Raw genomic sequence first — 23,787 nt, 5'->3', positions numbered from 1 at the left:
TTGTCGATATCCTCAAGAAATAATTTACAAGTCAAAACGCACCTTTAGTGAATATGAGAGTAAGCGTAGAAATGTATGTGCACTTCACCAGCACAGTATACAACAATAAAGCCAATTAATGAAGGAATTAATTAGTAACAAATAAATGATTCTCCGCTGTCACTTCTGTCCAGTTCTTCACAGTAGCCAAAAAATTAAAAAGAAAAAGAAAATGAGAAAAAAAAAGTGAGGGATAAATAAGAATGGTTGTGATTGTCAAAAGAAATCCTACAAAGTGACAATACAGTTGCCATCCAGGTGATAATTTAGGCTGTTTTGGCTGTAGGCATCAAAGAAAACAAGTGTCAAGAGGACAGCAAAAACAGGGTGGGTGCTCCTCGTCCCTCCCATCCTCTTAATCTCTAAGTGTCTTTTTTGTGTCCTGATCGCCGCACGTCCCTGCACTTGTGGCAGTAAAAGATGTCGGGAACGTTGGACTTCTTGATCTTTGCACACGACAAGTGCACCCATATGCCGCACTGGTTGCACTCAATCATTGGCCGTCCTGCGAATGGCTTCCCACAGTAACAGGTGATCAAGTCCCACGAATCATCCCCTGTGTTGATAAAGAGAACAGAGTTACATGATATTGTAGCCGATAAAAAGTCCTCAATCTGTGCATATTAATAATTGAATAGGCAAGTTACCAGAAATCAGTTTGGGATTAAACATCTCCTTATTAGATACAAAGAAGTTCTTTCGAAGAACAAAAGCATAATGTCATACCTGACTCCACCATAATGTCTTCATCTGCAATCCAGGTCTCGCCCTCACTGGAGCTCATCTCTGCTTCTCTGATGGACTCGTCTGGCTGCATCTTCTCCAGGTCCTGCATGCTTGGGGTGGAGCCCCCGTGCCCCACAAGCTCCTCTCTGAGGGGTCGTATCTCTGTATGCCGTGCCTCAGAGTCTGTCTCGCTTTGAGCAGCTGGACTTTTGAGCTTCTTAGCTTTTGGCGGTTTTGAGTTTTTGCTGCGTTTAATGCGCGCTCTTTTCTCGCCTTCACTGCTGCCGCTATCTGCCGCCGTCATGGCAGAACCCAGTGACAACTTTTTCAGTTTTTTGTCCTTCTTGCGCTCTGCCTTAGTGCTGGCCTGGCTCTCATACAGGGAGTCTTTAAGGCGCATCTTGTCCAGCAGAGTGCTATCAGAGTGCATACGGCGAATATTTTTGCCCTTATTTGCTCGAGCTTTACGGACAAATGTATGGATGGTGTGGATGTCGGAGCTTCCATCTGCCCAAGTATTGCCCGTGGAGCTGCTACCCCCACCACCTCCATCTGCTGACAACCCCGAACTGTGTGCAGAGCTGGATGATGTTGGGGACCATGAACTTTCCTACAAGACAACAAAAAAAACATTTTGGTATTGCTTCACATTTTGAGCAAAGCACACAGCAACAGTCATTTCTTATAGCCACAGTAACATTAACAGCAGCTTACCTCTTTTGGACTGGGGATGTAGCCAGCATACGCCAGAACAAAGCTACAGAACTTGTTGAAGTCCTCAACAGTCCTCTTTTTCCTCTCTGGGGGCTACAGAAAGCACACAGACCTTTGTTTAGGAAAGTGAAGCTAATCTAAACAAGCTCCAACAACTAAAAAATGCACAGAATGAACTACTCAGAGTATTCAAAGTAACATTACAAAGTACTCACCAGAGATTCCGTTTTGCACGTTAACAGTGAATCTGTTGGACAGAAAAAAAAAAACAATTCTGTAAGTCACAAGTTAACCACAAGTTCCCTAATTATTGTTCACGATAATGTATAGCTTATAAACCGAATCACCAGGTACACAGTTGCCTTGGGGTATGATGAGACACATGTGGACTGACGCTAGCATTAGCTTGCTAACACGGCTCAATAATCAGGGTTATTACTGATGAGCATGTTAAGCTTATTTAAGAGACGTGTTTGTTTAGTTCAGTTAAATTGACCGACAGAGTTTACTGATGACCGTTTGAGCGGAAAATAAGCAATTCAGTCATCGGACGTTAACGCTAGTTGACTGCCAACAACCGCAACCGGTGTCACTTGGTCATCTGAACTTTATACAAAGTCTGGATATTTCAGCATCAGCAATGAATCATTTTTCATCGATTTAATATCAACGTTAGAACAAACAAAGCTCAGTTTGTTGGCTGCCAAGCTTTAAACTAACCATTTAGTATTGTCTAGATGCTACCTGCTAATGTTAGCTGACATTTAGAGGAGAAGCTAACACAACACGCTATGCCGTTTGCAGCGATAACGGCTAAAAAGGGTTTCGACTAGTGACATTTCCTTAATATCCACTATATTTAACCTTTTGCATTAAAACTTGACGCTGCTAACGGCTAATTTGGATTCTCTTGTGCTAAAAATTAGCCACTCCGTCAGTTAGCCAATCACGCTAGCTTTCTTAAAATCGAAGTGGGAGGCTCATTAATGTTAGCCAAGTTAGCTTGGTGTTAGCAAGGTGTAACGTTTAATCAGCCGTGTCGTCAGCACTGAAGTTTGAGCTAATGTTAGAAATAGTGTATTTCGTGGCTGATAAGTGAGCTCATTTAACTTTAAACTGACAATTTCGACAGTGTTTTCGGTGAGGTGGTAGGGTAACATTGGCTATCCAGCTATTAGCTATTAACGTTAAGCTAGATGGATCGGCGCGTTAACTAACAAGCAAGCTAACTTAACTGTGCAATAAATACATTAAGATTAGGTAAACTATATTAATCCTAACAAAACATTAGACAACTGATATTCACTTTAACATAACTTTCATCGTATTTTGACGACAAAACATAAGTTGATCAAGAGCAGGTCGTGTTATTAATACGGCATACGCAACCAAACTAAACATTAGCGTCAGACATAACTTACGTTAGGTTAACGTTAGCTATTTTTATGTCCGCAAAATACGGCAAGCACATTTCAACAGTGAACAGATTAACATCACACGGGAGCAGTTTGTTTAATGGATACTGTTGAAACATACCTTGGTGCTCAGACATTATGTCAAGCATTGTCGCCTCACCGACAAGGCCTCGATCCAAGAAACAGAAGCAGCAGGCGAGCTAGCCGGAGAGTAGCGGCCGTCGCGCTGTGCCTTCCCCCGGCGTGGCTGCACCTTACCGCCGGGCAACTTTAGCAGCAGCAAGCCAAGGGCGCGGAAGACCGAAGAGACTCTTCCTAAAAAACACTCCACTGTGGGCCGAAGTTGTAATATTCCCTCGCTGGGGATCCGTTACAACCGCTAACGTTAACGTACCAAAGGCAAACCGTCTCTGAACTGTCGACACACTAACGTTATTAGCCCGACAAAATACTAATTCCTCTGTCGCTTAACGTCCTGCACTTATAGCTCCCTTTTCTTCGTCACAGCATTTATATAATCATCGGTACTGAAATGTGGAAGAAATGCAAAAACTCCTTAGATAAACGCGAGTACTAGTTGGCGTAGGTCCATAATGGGAACTTCTCCGATTAAGTTTTTTTTCGTTTCTTCGCTGTATGCACACAAAACGAGTTTTGACTTTATTCCGCACGGTCTTCTCCGTGCGCGGCAGAAACCTCTTGAGCCTGCCAGCGCAGTGTTTCCTGTGAGGCATTCTGGGTAACGTAGTTAATTGTGCGGTCATCTCACCCCCAACACAAGCACGGGTCGTAGATGTGGTAGAACTACATTTCCCACATATGAACGCTATTCAGTGATGGGAACTCTGGGATATGACGTCTCTGAATCGGCACAGTCCAAACATGCTACCTAGCGAAACATACTGGACTTGGACTGGGCAGAAAAAGGTTTATGTTCCTTGAAATATAAGTTTCTGCGACTTAAGGTGTCGCCATTCTGAACTTTTAGGAATGTCGTTCTTCTGCCGTGAAATTACCGAGTTGTCCGATTTTCTATTATGGTATTCTTGTTTAAGTGGTGAATCAAAAGCATGCTAACTAGCTGAAGCTACTTGGACCTTCTACAATTTACTTATATAAGTCAGTACCATGCTGCCTGAATTATTGCAAGGCACTGATGCTGGAGGTTTTCTAATTATACAAGGTAAATGCTTTAAATGTCGTAGAATTTCAGTCTAATTTGCTAACAATAACGTAACTGTTATCTATGCGAAACCGAAACAATAGAATTACAAGTCATGTAATTTATACTTGCATTGATAGATTCTGCTAGTTATTCTGGTCGACACCTCCTGAAGAGCTTCATCAATGCTGCATTGAACAGGTATTGAAATAAATGCGTATGATGTTTGGTTATGAAATACTATCACTTATTAATGTTTCTAAGATATGTATTTGCTTAAAAACAATTATCACAGTATTAAAACCTGCCTTGACCTATGTTATGAATGCAGGGAGGAAGCTGTCCATGTCCTTGGCTTTGAAGTCAGTGAGGAAGAGCTGAAAGATGGATTGAAAGTGTCACCCATTCAGAGGTAACTAAGATTAGTGCTGAAACAATGAGTCCATCATCAGAAAGTTAATAGCCACCTACTGTGACATTGGTTAATAGTACAAGTCATTCATCAAGTAAATTGTAAGATTCACTGGTTCCATTTTTATGGTGTGCTCATTTGTTGCTTTTTACTTATGGTTTTAGGCCATTGATCAAACAAAATCAGACATTTGAATACATCCTCCTAAATGATGGAAAAATACAATCAATAGATTACTTGGTAATGAAAATAATAGTTTCCTGCAGCCCATTTAATTAGGCAGCTGTAACCAAACCATTAATCATCTGTTTTTGTCACTTCAGGCTACACTTGCACAATGCTTATGCTGACCCCCTTGGCTGGACTGATCACCCAGCTTTCACAGTTCACCAGTTCAATTTGGAGGAACTTGCACATCTGGTCAAGCAAACATCACACCCCAAACCAGCTACCTTAGTGATCGACTCCCTTTCATGGATTTTGAGACACATCAAGCCTCCTGCTGTCTGCAAGACTCTTCAGCAACTTAGAAAAGGTGATAAAGTATGTTCTTAATGTCTGTGTCAGCACAATGTCACAGGTTTTTTGTAGTGGTAGAGTATTGTAACTTTAAGACCATGCAGTAATTCCACTATTTAAGGGTCTTTTTTCTGTGTTTTCATTAGGGGGAGCTGTGAGAGCTATTATCGGCCTGCTCCATACAGATATGCATCAGAGGGGTACTGTGGGAAGTGTATGCCACTTGGCTACTTCCGTCATCACTGTAGCTCCTGGGATGAAGGGAGACAAAGCAGTGGCAAAGATAACAAAGCGCTCAAAATCCGGGAAAGTTGTGCAAGATGTAAGCAGTGTTTCCTTCGAGTTGACTATTTTGTGTTCCTCCACTGTTAAAATGATTGTTAGCTTTGTTTTGTTGTCCTTAGGTGGAGATTTTCAGCATCAAAGACGACCTTACAGTCATAGTACAGGGCAAGCCCAGTCAACATGTACCCAAACAGACTGACCCTGAGGAACAGGAGGTGCACTATAACACATGGCTCAATACCTTCACACCATATGCAGATCAATTGAATGGAGATAGGGCTCTGATATGGCAGGACTAAACGTGTCTTTTTGTGTTTCTATAGACGGACCCAACAGCAAACTTGACCTTCAATCTTAGACTGTCTGATACAGAGCGTGAGGCCAAGGAAAAACTTGCACTTCCCTTTGTCTTCAGCAAAGAGAAGTGAGAAACTTTTCCACAATCGTCTTTTTTCAGTAGTTACCTTCCATGTGTTTTGTCTGTTTTTTGTTTTTTCTTATACAAACAACCAAAAAAACTCTGTCCCCTTTTTCTCTTACAGGAAAACCGCTCTGCTTCACTCAGGCCCAGGTTCAGGACGAATTTTGTATGAGCCTGACGCCAACGACGACTATGACCAGGAGGACCCTGATGATGATCTGGATGTGTAGGGTTAGGACATAAAACCCACTGAAGACACAGAAGATCCATGTTTCATGTCATCCTTGACACTGAGTCGTTTTCAGGAGTGCAGATTCAAAGCCATACCACCATCTCATGGAGCTTTGAAGATATAAAATAATGAACAATATTTCTGTAAAATATCTGTATTATGTTTATTAAATGATTTGATCAGAGTTTTTCCTAATATTATTGATTATTTGCATTTTCATGAAATTAAATGTTCTCATGTCTCATGTTCTAGCCATCGCACTGAAGTGAGTTACTTTTAACACAGCCATCCAACTGTCTCTTTACACAATGATTTATCACAGTGGTTCCCAACTTAAATATGAGTGGGGTCACCAAATGAATAAAGTGATAAGAAAGAAAAACATACATTATCTTCCACAAAACAATGTTCAGTGTTTCTGACTTTTCTCTAAGTCTTGCTCTTTCTTGTAAAATACAGGATACTCCTCTTCCAGACCCTCTAAAAGTCATACAGTACAAATTAAACAGTCTGAGAGGAAAAAATACTGCTCACAACTGTCCATATCCAAGCCTTAAAATGCAATCAGGTCACAAGAATTCATGAGATTAATTAATATGATTACAGCCTTTTTACTGTAAATTATGTTTAAAATGTGGATTCCTGCAGAGGGTCTATTTGCACCAAATGATAATTAGTTTCCAGTTAAACTATTTCCCATTATAAATAACATCACTAAATCATTAGTGCTATTTACATGACAGTGGGGGGATAGTTTATTAGTTTCCTAATAGTCTGTAGTTATTAATTATTATAATGTAGTCAACTTTTTTTGTATTAACTGGCAGTTGGCAAGCCCATGTCTGCAGACAGCGATAAAAGCTGCCCCTGCCAAATATTATAATGCAGTATATATAAAAGGTATTCAGCCACGCCCAGTGAAATTATCATGTGTATTGTTTTACAACTTTGAATCACAGTGGCATAATCAGGTTTATAGACACCAATCAAACCACTGTCAAAATGAAAGCAAAGCTTCATGTATACACACAAATGTTTCACCCGACATCATGTTCGTGTTAAACTATACTACAAACACTAAGAGATTAGCTGAAGAAGTACAGAAAAAAACGTGATAAAACGGTTCATTTTAACAGACTTTTATCAGGCTCACACTCTCGCTCGTCCACGTCTGTTTATTTTTTTTCCACGTGGACGTGCTGCGCGCAACCACAGGATTCCTCGCGGAAGTGACGGCAAGGCGGCTATGGCGGCTCGCAGTTTCATTCCGGATTTCCACTGGACTACAAACTGATATTAACCGGACCGGTTATACTTTGGGGAACTTTTGTAAAGCTGTCTCTCTTCGGACGCCGTACAGAGTGGAGTCGCACTGAACCGGTGCTTGACAACGAGCAGCCCCACATCTTTTTTGGGGTATTTTTGTCCAAGGTTCAAGGTGGTCACCCTGTCGAGCTAGCGGTAGCTTGGCGGCTACTAGCTAACGTTACTTGGTACACAGCTAGCTCCTGAGCTAGCTTGTCAACGAGCTGCGTGCTAAGGTCCATACAGCAGCAGTCGTCGTGCAGCAGCTCGTCTTTTGACCACGTCCACGTTTGTCTTTCACAGTTACAATGAAAATGTACTATATTTAATGCTAATTGTGCCACAAGTGTGCAGAGCGAGGTACTCACACGTTTGTTTGGCCTCTTGTTAATTTGAATTGCTAGTTTGGCGGCTGTGGCTAAAGACGAATTTGACTATCACTAGCAAGCAAGTTCCTTCAGTAATTGTCCCAACAACTTTGGACAAAAGCGTGCTATCGACTGAGAATTGAAGTTGAGTTGCCGTGGGGTCTTTGCGTGCTCATCAACATGCTGAAGACCCGGCAGTGTTTACTTGGCATCCGCACTTTTCTCGGTGTAACGTCGAGAATATGGGGCTTCATCATGTACATCCTCAGGAAGCACCTACGAACGGTGAGAAGGGTTTGAAAGATATTTGGCAGTTGATCCTGGTGTGTTTCTGTAACAAGTGAGCAAAGTCTTTACTTTGTCATGGTTTACATGTGCCTAAACATTATTTTTCCAATCACATCCAATTATAGGGATGCTCAGTTGGCTCTCGATAGCTAGAGTACCTGTGTTTCTCACCTGTGCTGTCTCATTATGTGCAGCCATCAGAATCAGAAATACTTTATTACATCATGATGATTTAGCCAAATAATCTGTAAATTATGTAACTGTGTGAACAAATCCCACTGTCTGAGTAGCTTCAACCTCCCACTTAGGCTAAATAACATACAGTGTCTAATTTATTGCTATATCATCCAACATAAAGATGGTTAGGAATACCTAAACCCTAATTTATTTAGAGAATATTAAATAGTTAACACATGTGAAACACAAGAAGTACATAAAGTGCCATACACGATGTTAGGGCAACTGACAGTAACTTTTGAATTAGTTGATTGACCATTTAGCCCTTCAAATGTCTTCAAAATTAGTGAAAAGTGCGAAGTCTTGAAAAAGTTCATTTTGTCTGACTAACAGAACTAAAGGATATTGAAACAGATATTCAATTAACAATGACCAGCACAATTTTCTTGATAAATGAATGAAAATTGTACATTATTATTATTTTTGGTTGGTCAACCAATCGATCAATACTCATTGTTTCAGCTCTTAAATAATTTATCTAGGTGTCTGTTTTTGTGTGATGAGATAGTGTGAATGAATGGCTCATTCAACTACAGTGCGAACAGGAACCCTACCATGTCCAAACACTTAAATTTGAGGAGCAGCAAGTACAAGCCTGCAGGTCACCTTCGATTGCTAACAAATGCCTCCACAATAAACATGGCATTTAACGTGACAGAAGCCGCCTGCCTGTAACTTAGACAGGTGTTGTTGAGTTGCTAATAGACATGCATATGTGGTGTAATATGAGTGGACTTCGACTCTAGCTCTGCATCAAACCAACAAAGGTTGGAGGACTGCCCTATGTGTTGTAATCATCTTGTTGTGCGAGGTTTGTCTACAGTTTATTGTGTGGCAGCAACACTTGCCGGATATCAACAGGCCCTGAGAGTGAGTAGTCCGGTCCATGTTATGGCTGAAGTGAGAGGGATTATGTCAGTACAGAGAGCGTACTGTTCTCTCTCCCTCCCTCTGTTTCTCTCATTCTCACTCACAGTTTAGCACCGTTGTTTACTTTACGTGATGCACTGGAACAATGTCATGATCCAACGGCCTATGTAGCAAGCAATGGAAACGTAGGTGATCCTATAGATGGCAAACAAGTAAACCTTGACAGGTGATTTGTTGCAAAATATTTTAAGGGGCGGATGTTAAGACTTAACCCACTGAATACATTTTATATAATGTTTGATGGCCCCAGTTTGTTATAACTATAACTCCTTTTATAAATCTAATAATGCCCTTGGTAACTCCTTCTGTGAATGAGGCAGGTCTCAAGGTGTTTCCATTCAAGAAGACCACAGTGCATTAAGTGACTCGATCAATAAAAGCTCTTGGATTATGAATAGAAGGACTAGGTCATAATCCCATGTACGCTATTCTGACGAGATGGTTTATTAATTTTACTGATGCGACAACAGTGTTGCATAGTGGTTCTGCTTATTATCTCCTGCATGAGACAGTAACTGTGTTTAGCCAAGTGACGGGTTAATGCTGAAACAATTAATCAATAATGAAAAAAATGTTAGCTCTGCTTTTGTCATCATTATAAATTGAAGATTTTGAGGGTTTTTTTTGACTGTTGGTCAAGTGAAGAGAGCAAGATACATTGAAATGTTAGGTGTAGCACTAGTCTGGAGGCCAGGGACTGAGTTTGCAGGCCTGGGGTCCAGATGGACGCTCTTAGAGATGTAGAGAGCTGAGTCAAGGGTGAGGTCCCCCTGTGGTGCCCAGCAGCTGCTGGCACAAATAGGCTTCCCCCAAGCTTCCTCTGCCAGGCAGCAGTGGGAGGGGGCACAGAGGGAGGCCCTGTCCAAGGCTTAGGTACCGAGCAGTCCAGGCTCAGTCAAAGTCACCCTGCAAGTCTCCCTTTCTATGTGTGCCCCATGCTCCGCTGACACCCACCGACAGCTGGGGAGATAAAAATAGCCCTGTGAAGAAAAGTGCAGAGCCCCTGGGCAAGAGTGGCACTGGAAAGGATCCTCTCTGTAGTCGCTCTGACCAGAGCAGAGCAAGGAAGTTAGGGAGGAGGAGTCATGGGGTGGACACAACTGAGTTCATTTCAGTATGTTGTCCCTCTCTTCTCTGAGCCGGTTTCCCAAGAATGTAATGTCTAAAGGCTCAAATATAAGTTTTAGGATTTCAAGACCTGAAGGTTTTTAAGACCTTCATGGAGAGCCTTACCTCTGGTCTAAATCATCCTTAGCTCAGTTAAGTTTAAAACATAATGCCCTTTTCAAATTGTATTATGGATTGCAGCAATTAAGATGACATAAAGCCACTTTTCTTAATGCCCCAAAGGATTCCCAAAACACTATTACTGGCCTTTTGTGTAAAATCACACAAAATGTTGTTTCCTTGGAAATAAAGACAGATACTTTTAGAGTGCAGTAGGAAATTAAAAGATTGGAGCCTTCAGTTTACTTTGCAGTTGTAGTTCCCTTCTTTTAATCTATAATCAAAGTTTACAAAAAAATAAATAAATAAAACACATTTGAAATCTAGACATTGTGTAATTAACTCATTATGGCTCAGTGTATTGTACATGGTTTGTTGGTTTAACAGTGTTCTGATCTGTCTGACTGTTTCATTTGCCTTGTTCATTTGCAGATAATCCAGTATCAGACGGTGCGATACGACACTTTGCCTCTGTCACCTATCTCCAGAAACAGACTCAGTGAGTACACATACGTGATTGTTGTTATGAAATGACTGCTCAGCAAACGTTTCAGGGCCCAAAAGTTTCAGGGCATTTGTTTTTTTTGTGATACTAGATAGAGTGCAGACACTATCGCTATATATGTAATAAGGACATTTAAGTAGAAGTTTGTCAAGGAAGAAGTAATTGTGCAGAAAAGAAAAGCAACATAACACATGCGTGCACAGACACACAGCTTGACTGCTTTCTCAGGACCTTCCTCACCTCACTAAATTAACATCATCAGTATTTCTGGACAGACACATTTAACAGGACTCCTATAATACGCCATTCTCCATATGAGGAAACATTCAGGTGTCATTACTTTGGGTCATAGCTATATATATTTATTAAGGTGGATCAGATGGTTTTTATTGACACAGTGCTTGTCTGCTGTGTGTTTCTGCACATTTCTGTCTTTGCTGCTGTGACTTGTAAATTTCCCTGCTGTGGGATAAATGAAGTTCATCTTATCTTATCTTAAGGTGCAAACCACAGTTGGCCTATATTTTCTGTCTCAATTGTTTCAGTAAACCTGTTGTGCTACATCGAACAATTATTGTGTGCTCTCATGACTTTTTAATAGCATACCTACAAAGCATTGTTTGCTAATTTGGCTGAACTTTGGTTCCACAACAGTACAGTGAGATGACATTCTTAAATCATTACAATTGAAAGCCAGTCAAGTAGAAAGAATAACGAGTGATTTGGCTGACCGTATGCTTGTATTTCCCTCAGACAACATCAGCACTTAAAAGGAAATGTCAGCCTGCTGCTATAAATGTGCAGTATGAAATAAAATGAATACCAGTCAATAAAACAAAGACAAACACCACCAAAACCACCGCTAATAACATTCATGCTTGATATTTAAGCTAGTGTAAAATACAGAAAATGTATTACCAATACTGCATAATGTAAATAATATCTGACTTTTTAAATTACACTGCACACCAAGCCTTTACTAAGAAAGAGGCAGCATGCGGACCATAGTGTTTCTCAAGACCTGTGACTGGAATGCTAAAATTAGAAAGATTTTATTTTAATTAATTTGGGAATAGACAGTTAGCCACTGTGCTAGGTAAACAGCCATTGTCCCAAAAAAGCATTTGAGTAAAACAGTCAATCATGATGCAGGAAATGTCACCCAAACACGATGGCCTTATGTCCAAAATGCAACAAAATAAATGTAGTTTTCTGCCCCGACTCTTAACAGTTACGAGACGTGTTTGTGGTGTGGAAGTGGAGAGGAAATGCAGACGTTACAGGCAGCACTCGCTAGCACGGACTGCTGTGTGCCCTATGAATGAGCTTCTCTTCTGCCTATCGAGAGCTCATTCAAAAGCACACTCTTGACTTAGAGGAAGGATTGTATTTCAGTTCAACTTTACTGGCCTCTCACTCACTACAATGACCTCAGCTGGAGATCCAGGTCCAGTCTCCAGTGAATGAGTGATTCCTTTACATTCATTTAGTGGTGAATGGCTGGTATTTCTACTGGTATTGACAACATTGTAGACAGAATCAGAGTAACTGTAACTCACGTTGCTCTCTCTCATACCAAACAGAATAAGGTCGGCAGAAAAGGCTTTTAAGAGGTGGGTTCAAGAGAGGCTTCTGTTGAACGCAACTAAAAGTGAGACTGACATTAAGTAGCCTCTTTAAGTCTTAAGAGGTTGTTTTGACACATGAACAGTAAACCATTTGTGAAATTCAGACACATACAGCTGTTGGAAAAGAAGAGCAGTGTCCTCTTCTGTCACTAATGCACTTAAAATAAGCAAGTCATGCTTTTAAAATAAAGTTAGGGGTAGGGGAGAAATCTGTAGTAACCATGTTACTATAGGGCATGTAAATGTATGTCAGAATCAGAAATACTTTATTGATCCCCGGGGGGAAATTGTACACTTCCTGTGTCACCTAATTTCTCCAGTAAATATGCTGAACAAAGTATCAACAAGTGTCTATATTTTGTGATGAACTCCAGATGCAGTAAAGAGGAAGATTCTGGTTCTGGACCTGGACGAGACGCTGATCCACTCTCACCATGATGGGGTCCTCAGGCCTACAGTGAGACCTGGCACACCGCCAGACTTCATCCTCAAAGTAGGAGCAATCAGACACATGTATACACGTTTGAACACATGCATTCAAGCCTGAACACTGTAAATGAACGGGGTTGTTCCGCTTCTTTCTCTCTGCAGGTCGTCATTGACAAGCATCCAGTCAGATTCTTCGTACATAAAAGGCCACATGTTGATTTCTTTTTAGAAGTGGTGAGTGTCGGTCTGTGATCAGTTTCACTGTTTGTATGTTTAAATACTGGATTTACGTGGAAGGAAACAGTAAAGCACACTGAACTTGAAACATCTTTGCTCGGATTGTCTTTTATCCTGTCTGTCATCTTTGCCATCACTCTCCATTGTACTGCACTCTCATTCTACCTGATGTCATAAAACTATATTTGTTTTGAATCATGATCCTTCATGACTTACCGTAGCTTGTGTACTTATACTATTGAGTGCTCCATACTCTGTGTGTGTATACAGGTGAGCCAGTGGTATGAGCTAGTGGTTTTCACAGCCAGTATGGAGATCTACGGCTCAGCGGTGGCAGACAAGCTGGACAACAACAGGAACATCTTGAAACGCAGATACTACAGACAGGTACTGATCTAAACTGAATTTAAACGGCATGTATTAAAGCTGATGCTGCTTAGGCTCTTTTTGATGGGGTCAGTGACTTTTGTGTTTTGTTTTTTTTCCTGCTGCCAGCATTGTACATTGGATCTAGGTAGTTATATTAAAGACCTGTCTGTAGTACACGATGACCTGTCAAGTATTGTCATCCTGGACAACTCGCCTGGTGCTTATCGTAGCCATCCAGGTAAGACTTGCTGCCTCATGGAGTCACCTACTCCTGCTGTACATCAGTCTGACTCCCTGTTTCTCTGTCTTTCCCTTTACTGTTTTACGCTCACATCCAAGTAAAATACTGGATACATTTTGAATATCTAAAATACAGTTTTTGTAGGAGTTCATGTGTTGTACCATACAAATAACTGCACAAATGTCACTGGTTCTCAAACTTTGGGGGGGGTTGCATATGACCAGATGAAAAATGTGTAGTGAACAAGTTAAGTTGAATAGACCTTTTTTCAGAGCAGAGGCTTTGTCAATGTGTCACACACAGGTGTGACTAATCAGCTGATTAGCAGTAATTGATAGAGCAAAGCATCGTTAATGTTATTAGTTCCACATGTGCTTTTTCTGCTATGACAAGTCAATACGTTGGCTTTGAAAAAAGGTTTCTGTTTGTGATTCATTTGGAAATGATTAAGAAAAGTTTTTCTACTTCCAAAAGGGGGCATGATACAAAAAGTTTGGGAACCACTGACTCACGTGAACTTACTCTCAACTTTTCAGTTGTCACTTTAAGTCAGGTTATGCCTTATTTATAGCAATATTTGTACATTTTTGTGATTGTTTTGTGAGTTATAGCTTAAAGTTATTCAGACTGGTAACAGGTCTAGGTGTATATTTAGCTGCTTGTATTATCTGCACATTCATCTTTGACACACAAAATGAAGTGAACAGATGAACCTTGTGATGAGGCAGGGAGAAAACAAATAACGGAGCAGCTTATTCTCACTACAAGGCTTGTATTGTAAATGCTGTAACAGTACATTAAATCTGCAGCTCCTCTTAACACTCAGTGGCCTCTTTAACAGAGCACCATAAAATCACAACCATGTCCATTTCTCTGACACGACTGACGTTTTCTGCTCTCCAGATAATGCAATACCCATCAAGTCCTGGTTCAGCGACCCTAGTGACACAGCACTTCTTAACTTGCTGCCTATGCTGGATGCACTAAGGTAAAAAAGGCATAATAAAGTTGGCATTAAAGCAAATAGGTCACTAATACTCTATGTAGTCAAATGGGCTGTGGTAATTTAAGAGGTGCAAGCTAATGGCTGCACCTGGCATACATGATTTTAGTTGTTGGTACATGTTAACACATATCAAATTCTAATTTGGCTAGTTAACATTGACTTATTCAGAATGACAGTATTTCAATTAACCTGTCAACAAAAGCTGTTGCTTATAACATTCCATTCAAATTCCCATTTATATGGTGTGTTGCACAGCTGGATTGATGACTAAAGATGCCCCATCTACACTACCTTAAACCACCTGTCTGTCATGTTGCAACCACAGTATACGTTGAAGGCTATTGTGGAGCAAATATGTGACACTGCTGTGAGGTTTTCTTTGGAATAGTTCATTATTTTGGGAAATGATTTACTTATTTGCTTTCTTTCTGAAAGTAAGATGAGAAGATCGATAAAACTCATGTCTGCGGGTTGAGAACAAAGATGGAGTTATCTTAGCTTTGCATAAAGACTGGAAGCAGTGGGAAACACCTAGCCTGGCTTTGTCAGAAGTTTAAAAATCCTCCTACCAGCTCCTCTCTGTCCTCCGTCTGTGTCTACACAGAAGGCATTCAAGCACAGTATTGAAAGGAGTTACAAAGGGTTTTATTAGTAAGCTTTAGAGGTGTCATTTTTCACTTTGGAAAGAGCCAGGCTAGCTGTTGCAACCTGTTTCTAATCTTAATGTTAAGCTAAACACATGTGACTCCAACTTCATAATTAAAGCTCAGAGGTGAGATGGTAATCAATATTCTCATCTCACCCTCAGAAAGATAGCAAGTATGAACTATTCCTTTAAGGGTTAGCATGGTGAAACATACAATGTCAAGAGGTTTCATTCTTTCTCTCTTTCTCCTAGGTTCACTGCTGATGTACGCTCCGTCCTCAGTCGAAACCTCCACCAGCACCGGCTCTGGTGATTGGCTGAATCGAGAGGGGTGGGGCTTGTTGACCAGCCTCTTCCTCTCTGCCGGCTTCCATCCTGCCCTCCGTTCCCACACAGACGACCCACCAGCCCTCTCTGAGCCTCTCAGACGTGTCCTGAGGAGATGAGGGTTGGGGTGACCGCCTAACACGGGATGAACAGTACGGGATCACCAGAGCCCAGAAACTACTGAGGAGGGAGGGGGAGCCAGCTTGTTTTTTTTTTTCTTCTTGATTCTTTATTTGTATTTTTTTTTCCAAAACAAAACGGAGCCTCTCTGCCTTATCGCTCCTGATACTGACTGTGTCCGTATGGAGGTGAGCTTGTGTACATGAGTCGGAGTATGCTTGCTGAGTTCGTTAGTCCTTTTTAAACTTTTTTGACAATTGGGAGGGGGGGAAAGAGGAGGATCAGCAAAGCTACAACGACTATTCTACATTATTATTACTTCTTCTTCTCCATCATCACCAGACATTGCACTTACGCAGACAACTCATCAATTTACTGTCTTAACCTCGGAGCAACTGAGTAGGGGAAAATAGAGAACTGCCCCTTTTTAGATCAACGTCATAACCCAACGGTGATTCATTGATTCCTGAGGTATGTTTTTTTTTCCCCTAAACAAGAATGGATCAACTTAAACGGTGTAATTGATGGACTTCTGCTTGCAAGGTACCATCCACAGGCATTTTTCTGGACAAATAGCCGAGCAGCCTGATTTTTTAAAAAGAAATTTCTTTCAGCCATAAACCATCACTCTTTCCCCAAAGCTCCTCATGGGACTCAGTGATAAAGATGACTGAAAAGTTGTGAGAAAAAAAGTATGGCTTGTAACGATATGTGGACTGCCGTGCCGCCTTTCCATATCTGATTGTTTCTCTATTATAATATATGATAATATGACTTCTGCATACCATGACATTTCGCTCTCCCCCTTTTGCCATTTGATGCCATCCTGATTTCATCTAATAGGAATTGCACTTAATTTTCCCCCTTCTGTTTTTGTTGCAGTTGGTTTTGTATTTGATTCAAATTTGCAGCCTTCCTCCTTTCAGTTTTTATCCGCTCCGCTTACTGTATGGGTTCGACTATTAGACCCTCCGTCTTTAAATGCCTTCTGAACAATGTCAGTCTTGTCAAGGCTCACAGCGGCTTCTTATTGGCTCTGTCTCCAGGTCTGTGTTACTAATAAAACACTTGTCAGTATCGACCAGTTACTATCCAGCTTGTTTTCTTTGAATGCAATTCATTCTGTAATCTTTGTCATACTTGAGGCATAACATTTCACAGCTTGTCAACTGACTGACAAATCTATTCACACAGTTTCTGTTTGAGGCTATTTGTTTTTGCTAATAATCTGCTGCCATCATGTGGTGTGAAAGGAAACTGCATTGGTCCACTTATTCCTTCCCTGCTCCAGAGACATAACAAAATGTAATTTTAGTACAGGCTTTTCCAAAAATACTCTTCGACATCAAATTAGAAATTGTCTCCCTTACCAACATCATCTACAGGGACGCCCACCTGGCCAACAATTGACAACATTTGTGCTTGTTTAAGAGCTGTATTGTGTCATATATATATATTTGGCACTTAATAGTTTGTAATGTTTGTATATGTTGATATATTCTGCCAGTTTATTAGGTACACCTAGCTAAAACTAATACAGTCTAATAAAACAGTCCTGCAATAAACCTTACCTTCATGGTTAAAGAAAGAGATGTTAATTCAATTGTGTGATTGTTCTGGAGGCTGAAGTCTGTGGTGCTGTTGAATTGTATTGAGTTATACTGAGTTTCCGATATTTTGTCCAACCCATTTATATCAATGATGGTAGGCTAAATAACAGAAAGACCTCTCTGTATGAAGCAATACAGCTCACCAGCACCACAAGCTGCAGCCCTGAATCAACATCTCTAAAACAGTTTCATAACCTTCATGGAGGGAGGATTTATTGCAGGACTGTTGCATTAGACTGCATTGGTTTTAGCTAGGTGTACCTAATAAACTGGCAACTGAGTGTATATACCTTGTAAATGTAGGCAAATTTATTTATTTTTAAGAATACATGCAAATTTAGTAATTCTGTTTTTCCAGGCAACTACATATTTCTTGCTTTTTCAGCTTAATTTCACTCATTCTAGTGCAGCAGTAGGCCACTGTACTATGGCGGGCCCAGAGTATACTGGCATATATTAGCTGTTGTTTCCCAACACCTCTGCCTCCTCCTGATGAAGGTTTTAAAGTAAAATCGTTTGAAACCGAAAACGTAAAATCTGTCATTGTCTAACTTTATTCTTGTAGTTCCAACCAGCCTCCATGTTAAATTTCACCTCCTCTGTTGCGTTTGCCAACAGTTCCCGGGAAAGGGGACTTCCAGGGAAGACTGCTTTCTTTTTTTTAGTCTCTTCCAACACGTTCCTCGCAGCTCATGCCCTTAGTCCTGAATCTAACAACGTGAGGAATGTAATCTCTACTAATCAAGCATGTTGATTAGAAGAGAGTAGTCTGAAAACAAGTGCCACAACATTAATCCAGCCACGGTATAAATCCAGGTATGCACTGCTGGAGGAATGAGGTGGTTGTTGCTGAGATGGGAAGAGTCAGGCAGGTGGACTAACAGCAGAGCTTTGAATTAGAGGTGAACAGCCAGTGAAGTATGGAGAGGAGGGCGTTACATTGCTGGAGAACTTTCAGGATGCTAAAGAGGGGGAAGGCTGCTGCTTCTTGGATACATAGCACAGTCTACTAGTAGTTGCAGCAGCAAGGAGTTACTGTATATGGGGTTGGAGATAGCTATGACTTGGACCAGGGACTGACCAGACTGATGAAGAAGGACTGAGCTGTAGCTGCTGAGTAGGCATTGTGGTAGAGTTGGCTGTTTGGGGATCACATAATGGTTTGCGGTGGAAGGGTTAGCAAAGGAAAGGAGTCTATTATTTTATACTTTTATATAGATCTGTCAAACGTGAAGCAAGTCTCAGGATAAGCCTCATTGTAAGACTCAAGTTTTATTGTAAAGCTCGGACCCAGGATCTGGAAAATAATCTTGACCTCAAGTGACTCAGCATATTACGTACTGTTCTAGAGCAGAGCTACAATCTCGACAAAGCCCCTGACATGAAGAGATAAGATACGTATGTTGAAAACTTTAATATGATCGAAAAGGTTTAAGTTTACCAGATGAGTGTTTGGAAGAACCACGTATATTTGAAAGAAGTATCACCTAAAATGATCAGTTAACATTGTGGTTTGAAGAGAAAGAGCTGTTTCACTGTCTCCATTGTTAAAGAGAAGTGTGTAAACACTTGAGGGACTTTTTAGATTAATTCAGTCTGTCTGGTTATCACTGTACACAGAACAAACCACCATAGGACTATGAGGCACAGAGGGGAGTTTAGGCGGAGACGTCACATGAGCAAGTGGAGTGAGTCATCAAGCTGTGGGACACTTGCACAATAGACAGGTTAGCAACTTCACCCATGAGTGTTTCAAGTAATGGGCATATGAAAAGCAAACTCTCAGACTTAATTTACTTAGTAAACGTACTGTTTACTATATTTCAGATAAAATATTATTCATTTTATTTTCATTTTTTTCTCTAATCTCTGAATAGACAAGTGCTTTAGAGTTAAAATTAAGTAATTGAGTTGGTCAGTGAATAGTGGTTATTTAAAAAAGAAAAATCATTACACACCATTAAAGCTATACAAAAGAAGTTAGTGGCATACTGGAAAATGGACCCCTTTTGATAAAATGCTCTTAGAAGTTATAGGGGTGGGGTTTTCCTGGATTTTTAATTAGAGTTAATTTTTTGCAAAGAAAGGGAATTCGTTCAGCAGTCTAGATCTATGCGAGTCTAAGCTTACTTCTTTAGATGGCAGCCTGAGTAAATACATTGCATTTAATGGGTCACAAGACAAAAAAAGGCCAGGCTGGACTACCAACCAGGAAAAGTGGGCAACTGTCCCAGAACTTGAGGGACCCCACAAAGCTCCGGTGTGTGTTAAGAGGTTCATCAGCTAATGTTTCTCCAAGAGACCCCAACCAAATTAATCTGGACATGCGAAATGATAGGGAATTATACCCTATGGGATGTCAGCTTCAGGTGCAGAACAGCACTGATGAAGCTGGAAAGGATTATTGCTCAATGACACTTCAGCAGGCAACAGTGGAAACTTCAAGTAATTTAGTCATTATTGCGCACTATGCTCGGATAATAAGTGAATAAACATTAACTTTCAATATTCCCCATTTTGCTGAGTATCTGCTGGATGTCTTTGGGCCCAGATTTAGGACACCGTTGACCTACACAGCCAAAACGACAGTTTAATTTCGTGTGCTCCTGAGTTTCCTCTCCCTAGCTGCTAACTGCTGGGCCTCGGTCATATGACAAGGACAGCTGCCTCTTCACTGCCCTGCCCTACGTCTTTACGCGCAGCGGTTGATCAAAATAAAATAGTTCCACAGAAAATTGCATCATATATTTTAAACCGCTTCGAAAATGATTAATTTCAAAGGAATACATTTTACTTGAATAAACACCGACTATCACTTCACGATTAACGTTAACGTGGTCTGGGATAACGTGAAGTCTGCCCTGTGAACTAGACTCTCCGCTACGTCATATTGTTATTGTATCCCTCCGCTGCAGTCGCACTAGGAAAACAGCTGTGGCGAGCTAAAGGCTAGTTAGCATCGTTTGTTTTTGTCGTGTGTGTCAGCGACTCGATCCGTTCCCTGAGCAAACCGCTATCGTACAGCTCCGGAGTGACCGACTTGTTGTCTGTCATCTCTTTTAAAGATGAAGTTTCAGTACAAAGAAGAGCACCCCTTTGAGAAAAGGCGGTCTGAGGGCGAGAAAATAAGGAAGAAGTATCCGGACAGGGTACCAGTAAGTAGCTAACGTCAGCTTGGTAGCTCGATCTAACGTTATGTTGTTAGCCATTTGACGTGTAACTAGGTTAGATTGCTGACGCTAAACTCAACTAGTTGTAACACTAGTGCTGTTTAGTAAATTGTTTAACTATAAGTGTGTGTTTCAGTTGTAGCTACAGGTAATTATCCTTATCTTAATAGAAGACTGCTACGTTAATAAACAGCACACCAGTAGCTAACGAAGCTAACGCTAGAGGTTAACCAAAAAGGATTCGGCCGCATTGAACAGGCCAGCTAGTGATAGCCTCGTTTAATCCTTCCGGGTGTGTATTTATTTTGAGCTAATATCAGTAAATTATGAAGAAAGATCACTTGTAACAAAATAACGAAATACCTCGCTGGTTATTAACAATGTGGTGACCATTAGAGTGAAAGACAAACAGTCTGAAGTGTGTACAGACTGATAAACGTTATGGTCGGAACGGGAGACTGGGTGTAGTTAGACTGTATGGTGAAACGCTAACAGCAGCGCACCTTAAAATAGTAAGGAGTTAGGACACTTGTTTACGTCGCTCTGGCTCTTGTGGATAGATTGTGTGGTCTTTGGCCTTTTGCCACTCAAACGAATAACAAGACTGACGGGGTCACAACTCAGCAGATTAATCTGCTCTGGCCTCTGTAATGAATGACGAACTTGGTTTGCCTCTACAATAGCAATGTAGTTTCACTGCCTTGCATTTTACAGCTGTTATCAGTTACAGATGTGATAAACGTGATGTTATTGTTGCAGCTAACGATTTATTTTCATTATTGAGTAATCTGCCAATTATTTCTCAATTAATCCATGTAAAATGTCAGGACATGGTAAACAACAGTCCATAGCAAGTGCCCAGAGCCCAAGATGACATTCTTTTTTCTTTTTTTTTTTGTCTAATCAAGGGTCCAAAACACAAAGAGATTCATTATACTGTCATAGAAGACTAAGGAAACCAGAAGATGTTCACATTCGTAAAGCTGGACACACAAAAAAATTGCCTTTCTCGCTAAAAAAGCAAAATAGTTTTAAAAATATTTTTTCTGTCCATTGATTCATTGTTTAAGTTCTATAATGATGTGCTACTCCTTGGTGTGTGTGCAGGTAGTATTTTACAGGTCCTATTTTTAGACTGAAGAGACTTAAAAATAGTTAATTTTTTTGCTCCCTCCAGTCCTCTGTACTAAATCCTAGGTCTGAATTGTAAACATAGAAATATACCGTTTTCTTTCTAAAGGATCAACCAAAAATACAGGGGCGTACCCCAGTATTTTTGGTTGAAATATAAATGAAATGCCATATCTTTCAGCCCTCGATTGACTGACATTGTAGTGCACTCTCAGATCCCTTTTCTGAGAAAGGTGAAACACTATTAATGTTCTTCTCACTCAATACACACACCCTTTGTTCAGTGTAAAATGTACTAGATTCATTTGCTTAGGAGATGTTGTGCAACAATTCTTCTTTTTCTTTTTTTTCTTTTTCTTTTTTTCAGGTAATTGTGGAGAAAGCCCCCAAAGCCAGAATAGGAGATCTGGACAAGAAGAAATACCTTGTCCCCTCCGACCTGACAGGTAAACATTGTATTATGTGCCAAGTTCCTGGACAATATTTAAAAAACACTAGTATCTTACAGCAACATCTTAAAACTTTTGTGAATCTTGTATACTCTATTTTATCAGTGGGCCAGTTTTACTTCCTCATCCGGAAAAGAATCCACTTGCGAGCTGAGGACGCTCTCTTCTTCTTTGTAAACAACGTCATTCCACCCACCTCAGCTACCATGGGACTGTTGTACCAGGCGAGAGTCATACTCATTTTCTACCTCACTGAGCTGCTCTCAGACTATATGTTTATCAGCGTATTGTGTTGTTTTTTTCCTACCCATACTAAAGTGAGCCTCCCTCTACATTTTTAATGTCAAACTAACATATTCTTTTCTTCCTGTCTTTCTTAGGAGCATCATGAAGAGGACTTTTTCCTCTACATTGCCTACAGTGATGAGAGTGTGTATGGGAGCAGCCAAAGGGAAATCTGATCCCACTACCATCCCCCTCCAACCACTACCCACCTCTCTGAGACCTCCACCATTCATTCATTTAAATATTAAATCCAGCTCAGCAGCCTAGAGTTCCCAGAGTAAATATGTCAAATGCACTTTCACCACCCATACATTACCCCTCTCTCATCCATTTATGTCTTTATTATTCTGCAGTCTGAATTGTATTTGCCTCCACTTTCCTTTTCAGTAGCGACTTGGGTTAAGTGGTCTTGTGGCCAGTTATTTTTCTAGTGTCATAATTGATCATACTTTACTGAAAACACTGAGAAAGAATAACAAAATAATGTTAGAACTAGGCCTTAATTATAGTTACCCCAGGGTTAAGGGAAGAAAGGCATAGTATGTGAGTTCAAATCAGCTCTTATTGACAATGAAGATAGTTGGTTGTCCACTGTTGTTGGCTTGCAGGAGTATAAAGTGTGTTTTGTGTTTAGAGTAGGAATTTAATAGCATCGACCAGTTGAAGGCAGGTTATTTTGTCTCTAGCAGGGTAAAGGATAACTGTTTTGCAGCAGTTCTTTTCCTAGAAAAAACTGAAGTGGCGAGGTAATTTCTTTAAAAATTCACCAGGCACTGAAGTCTGTGAATGAGAATTTAGCGTGCTACCCCGCATCTGACCTTAGCAAGGAGTATAATTTAATTCAGACTAAACAATCATCCCCTGCTTTCAGTGGTAAGACTATTATGTTGACGGCTACTATGATTATTGTTGTTATTGTTAATTTTAGATGGCTTAATTTCTAAAGGTATTGTAAAGCTGAGTGCAATTTTCTCTTTTTTTAAGTTTGTCTCCTTTTTTTAAAAAAGAAAAAAGATTTGAACTCTGTATACAGCTGCATTACTGGCTCTTTCTCTCCACTCATGACCATACATGATAAAATGTGATGAAAAGCTATCTGTGTTTCTTGTCTTTATTGAATATCTTAGGTCATATTTGTTACAGAATCACAAATAAATAAATGAATGCACGATCATCTTTTTTTTTTTTTAATTGTTTTCCCCTGTGAGTGACCAGATAGACCAGAGGTTAAGTTGATCACTCAAAATCACACATTTATTTTAGAGGGTGTTACAATCTGTACGTATTCAGCCTGTGTTTCTGTATTTACAAGGGTTGCCTTATCATATCAGCTACTGTGGCTGCTTAAGTAATG

The 23,787-nt window shown here is 40.4% G+C and overlaps 4 protein-coding genes across 5 annotated transcripts; 3 read left to right on the top strand and 1 right to left on the bottom strand.

Annotated features, from left to right (window-relative positions):
* Positions 1-378: 378 nt before the first annotated feature.
* Positions 379-3,043, bottom strand: phf23b (PHD finger protein 23b). Its single transcript, XM_070930110.1, has 5 exons — positions 3,016-3,043; positions 1,695-1,726; positions 1,480-1,572; positions 766-1,375; positions 379-595 (listed from the first exon to the last, which is right to left on the bottom strand). Exons 1-5 carry the CDS (start codon positions 3,041-3,043, stop codon positions 402-404), a joined length of 957 nt encoding a protein of 318 aa, XP_070786211.1. The 3' UTR covers positions 379-401.
* A 739-nt stretch (positions 3,044-3,782) lies between these two features.
* elp5 (elongator acetyltransferase complex subunit 5) lies at positions 3,783-6,224 on the top strand. Its single transcript, XM_070930023.1, has 8 exons — positions 3,783-4,077; positions 4,197-4,257; positions 4,388-4,468; positions 4,792-5,003; positions 5,134-5,309; positions 5,392-5,487; positions 5,596-5,696; positions 5,815-6,224. Exons 1-8 carry the CDS (start codon positions 4,023-4,025, stop codon positions 5,921-5,923), a joined length of 891 nt encoding a protein of 296 aa, XP_070786124.1. The 5' UTR covers positions 3,783-4,022; the 3' UTR covers positions 5,924-6,224.
* Positions 6,225-7,753: 1,529 nt separating this feature from the next.
* ctdnep1a (CTD nuclear envelope phosphatase 1a) lies at positions 7,754-15,654 on the top strand. Its single transcript, XM_070930094.1, has 8 exons — positions 7,754-7,883; positions 10,713-10,779; positions 12,788-12,906; positions 13,005-13,076; positions 13,350-13,466; positions 13,575-13,686; positions 14,593-14,677; positions 15,594-15,654. The coding sequence occupies exons 1-8, from the start codon at positions 7,779-7,781 to the stop codon at positions 15,652-15,654; spliced, it is 738 nt and encodes a 245-aa protein (XP_070786195.1). The 5' UTR covers positions 7,754-7,778.
* Positions 15,655-20,341: 4,687 nt separating this feature from the next.
* Positions 20,342-23,528, top strand: LOC139305742 (gamma-aminobutyric acid receptor-associated protein). Of its 2 annotated transcripts, none has more exons than XM_070929683.1 (4): positions 20,342-20,553; positions 22,067-22,145; positions 22,254-22,372; positions 22,529-23,528. In XM_070929683.1, the coding sequence occupies exons 1-4, from the start codon at positions 20,464-20,466 to the stop codon at positions 22,607-22,609; spliced, it is 369 nt and encodes a 122-aa protein (XP_070785784.1). In that variant the 5' UTR covers positions 20,342-20,463; the 3' UTR covers positions 22,610-23,528. The 2 variants fall into 2 exon arrangements, with proteins under 2 accessions (XP_070785784.1, XP_070785783.1); XM_070929682.1 differs by having other exon boundaries at positions 22,254-22,378; positions 22,701-23,528.
* The last annotated feature ends 259 nt before the right edge of the window (positions 23,529-23,787 follow it).

Source organism: Enoplosus armatus, chromosome 23 (genome assembly GCF_043641665.1).
Source record: "Enoplosus armatus isolate fEnoArm2 chromosome 23, fEnoArm2.hap1, whole genome shotgun sequence".
Taxonomy (NCBI): Eukaryota; Metazoa; Chordata; class Actinopteri; order Centrarchiformes; family Enoplosidae; genus Enoplosus; species Enoplosus armatus.
Note: the sequence above shows the minus strand (reverse complement) of the source record. Positions and strands in the feature narration are given on the sequence as shown.

Excerpts from the sequence above, each read along its gene's own strand:
- phf23b (XM_070930110.1), bottom strand. The coding sequence starts at position 3,043 with ATGCTTGACATAATGTCTGAGCACCAAG. Across the intron at positions 1,727-3,015 it reads CATAATGTCTGAGCACCAAG|ATTCACTGTTAACGTGCAAA; the intron begins GTATGTTTCAAC and ends TCTGTCCAACAG. Across the intron at positions 1,573-1,694 it reads CGTGCAAAACGGAATCTCTG|CCCCCAGAGAGGAAAAAGAG; the intron begins GTGAGTACTTTG and ends TGCTTTCTGTAG.
- elp5 (XM_070930023.1), top strand. The coding sequence starts at position 4,023 with ATGCTGCCTGAATTATTGCAAGGCACTGATGCTGGAGGTTTTCTAATT. Across the intron at positions 4,078-4,196 it reads AGGTTTTCTAATTATACAAG|ATTCTGCTAGTTATTCTGGT; the intron begins GTAAATGCTTTA and ends TTGCATTGATAG. Across the intron at positions 5,004-5,133 it reads TCTTCAGCAACTTAGAAAAG|GGGGAGCTGTGAGAGCTATT; the intron begins GTGATAAAGTAT and ends TGTTTTCATTAG.
- ctdnep1a (XM_070930094.1), top strand. The coding sequence starts at position 7,779 with ATGCTGAAGACCCGGCAGTGTTTACTTGGCATCCGCACTTTTCTCGGT. Across the intron at positions 10,780-12,787 it reads TATCTCCAGAAACAGACTCA|ATGCAGTAAAGAGGAAGATT; the intron begins GTGAGTACACAT and ends GATGAACTCCAG. Across the intron at positions 12,907-13,004 it reads CGCCAGACTTCATCCTCAAA|GTCGTCATTGACAAGCATCC; the intron begins GTAGGAGCAATC and ends TTCTCTCTGCAG.
- LOC139305742 (XM_070929682.1), top strand. The coding sequence starts at position 20,464 with ATGAAGTTTCAGTACAAAGAAGAGCACCCCTTTGAGAAAAGGCGGTCT. Across the intron at positions 20,554-22,066 it reads AGTATCCGGACAGGGTACCA|GTAATTGTGGAGAAAGCCCC; the intron begins GTAAGTAGCTAA and ends TCTTTTTTTCAG. Across the intron at positions 22,146-22,253 it reads TGTCCCCTCCGACCTGACAG|TGGGCCAGTTTTACTTCCTC; the intron begins GTAAACATTGTA and ends CTATTTTATCAG.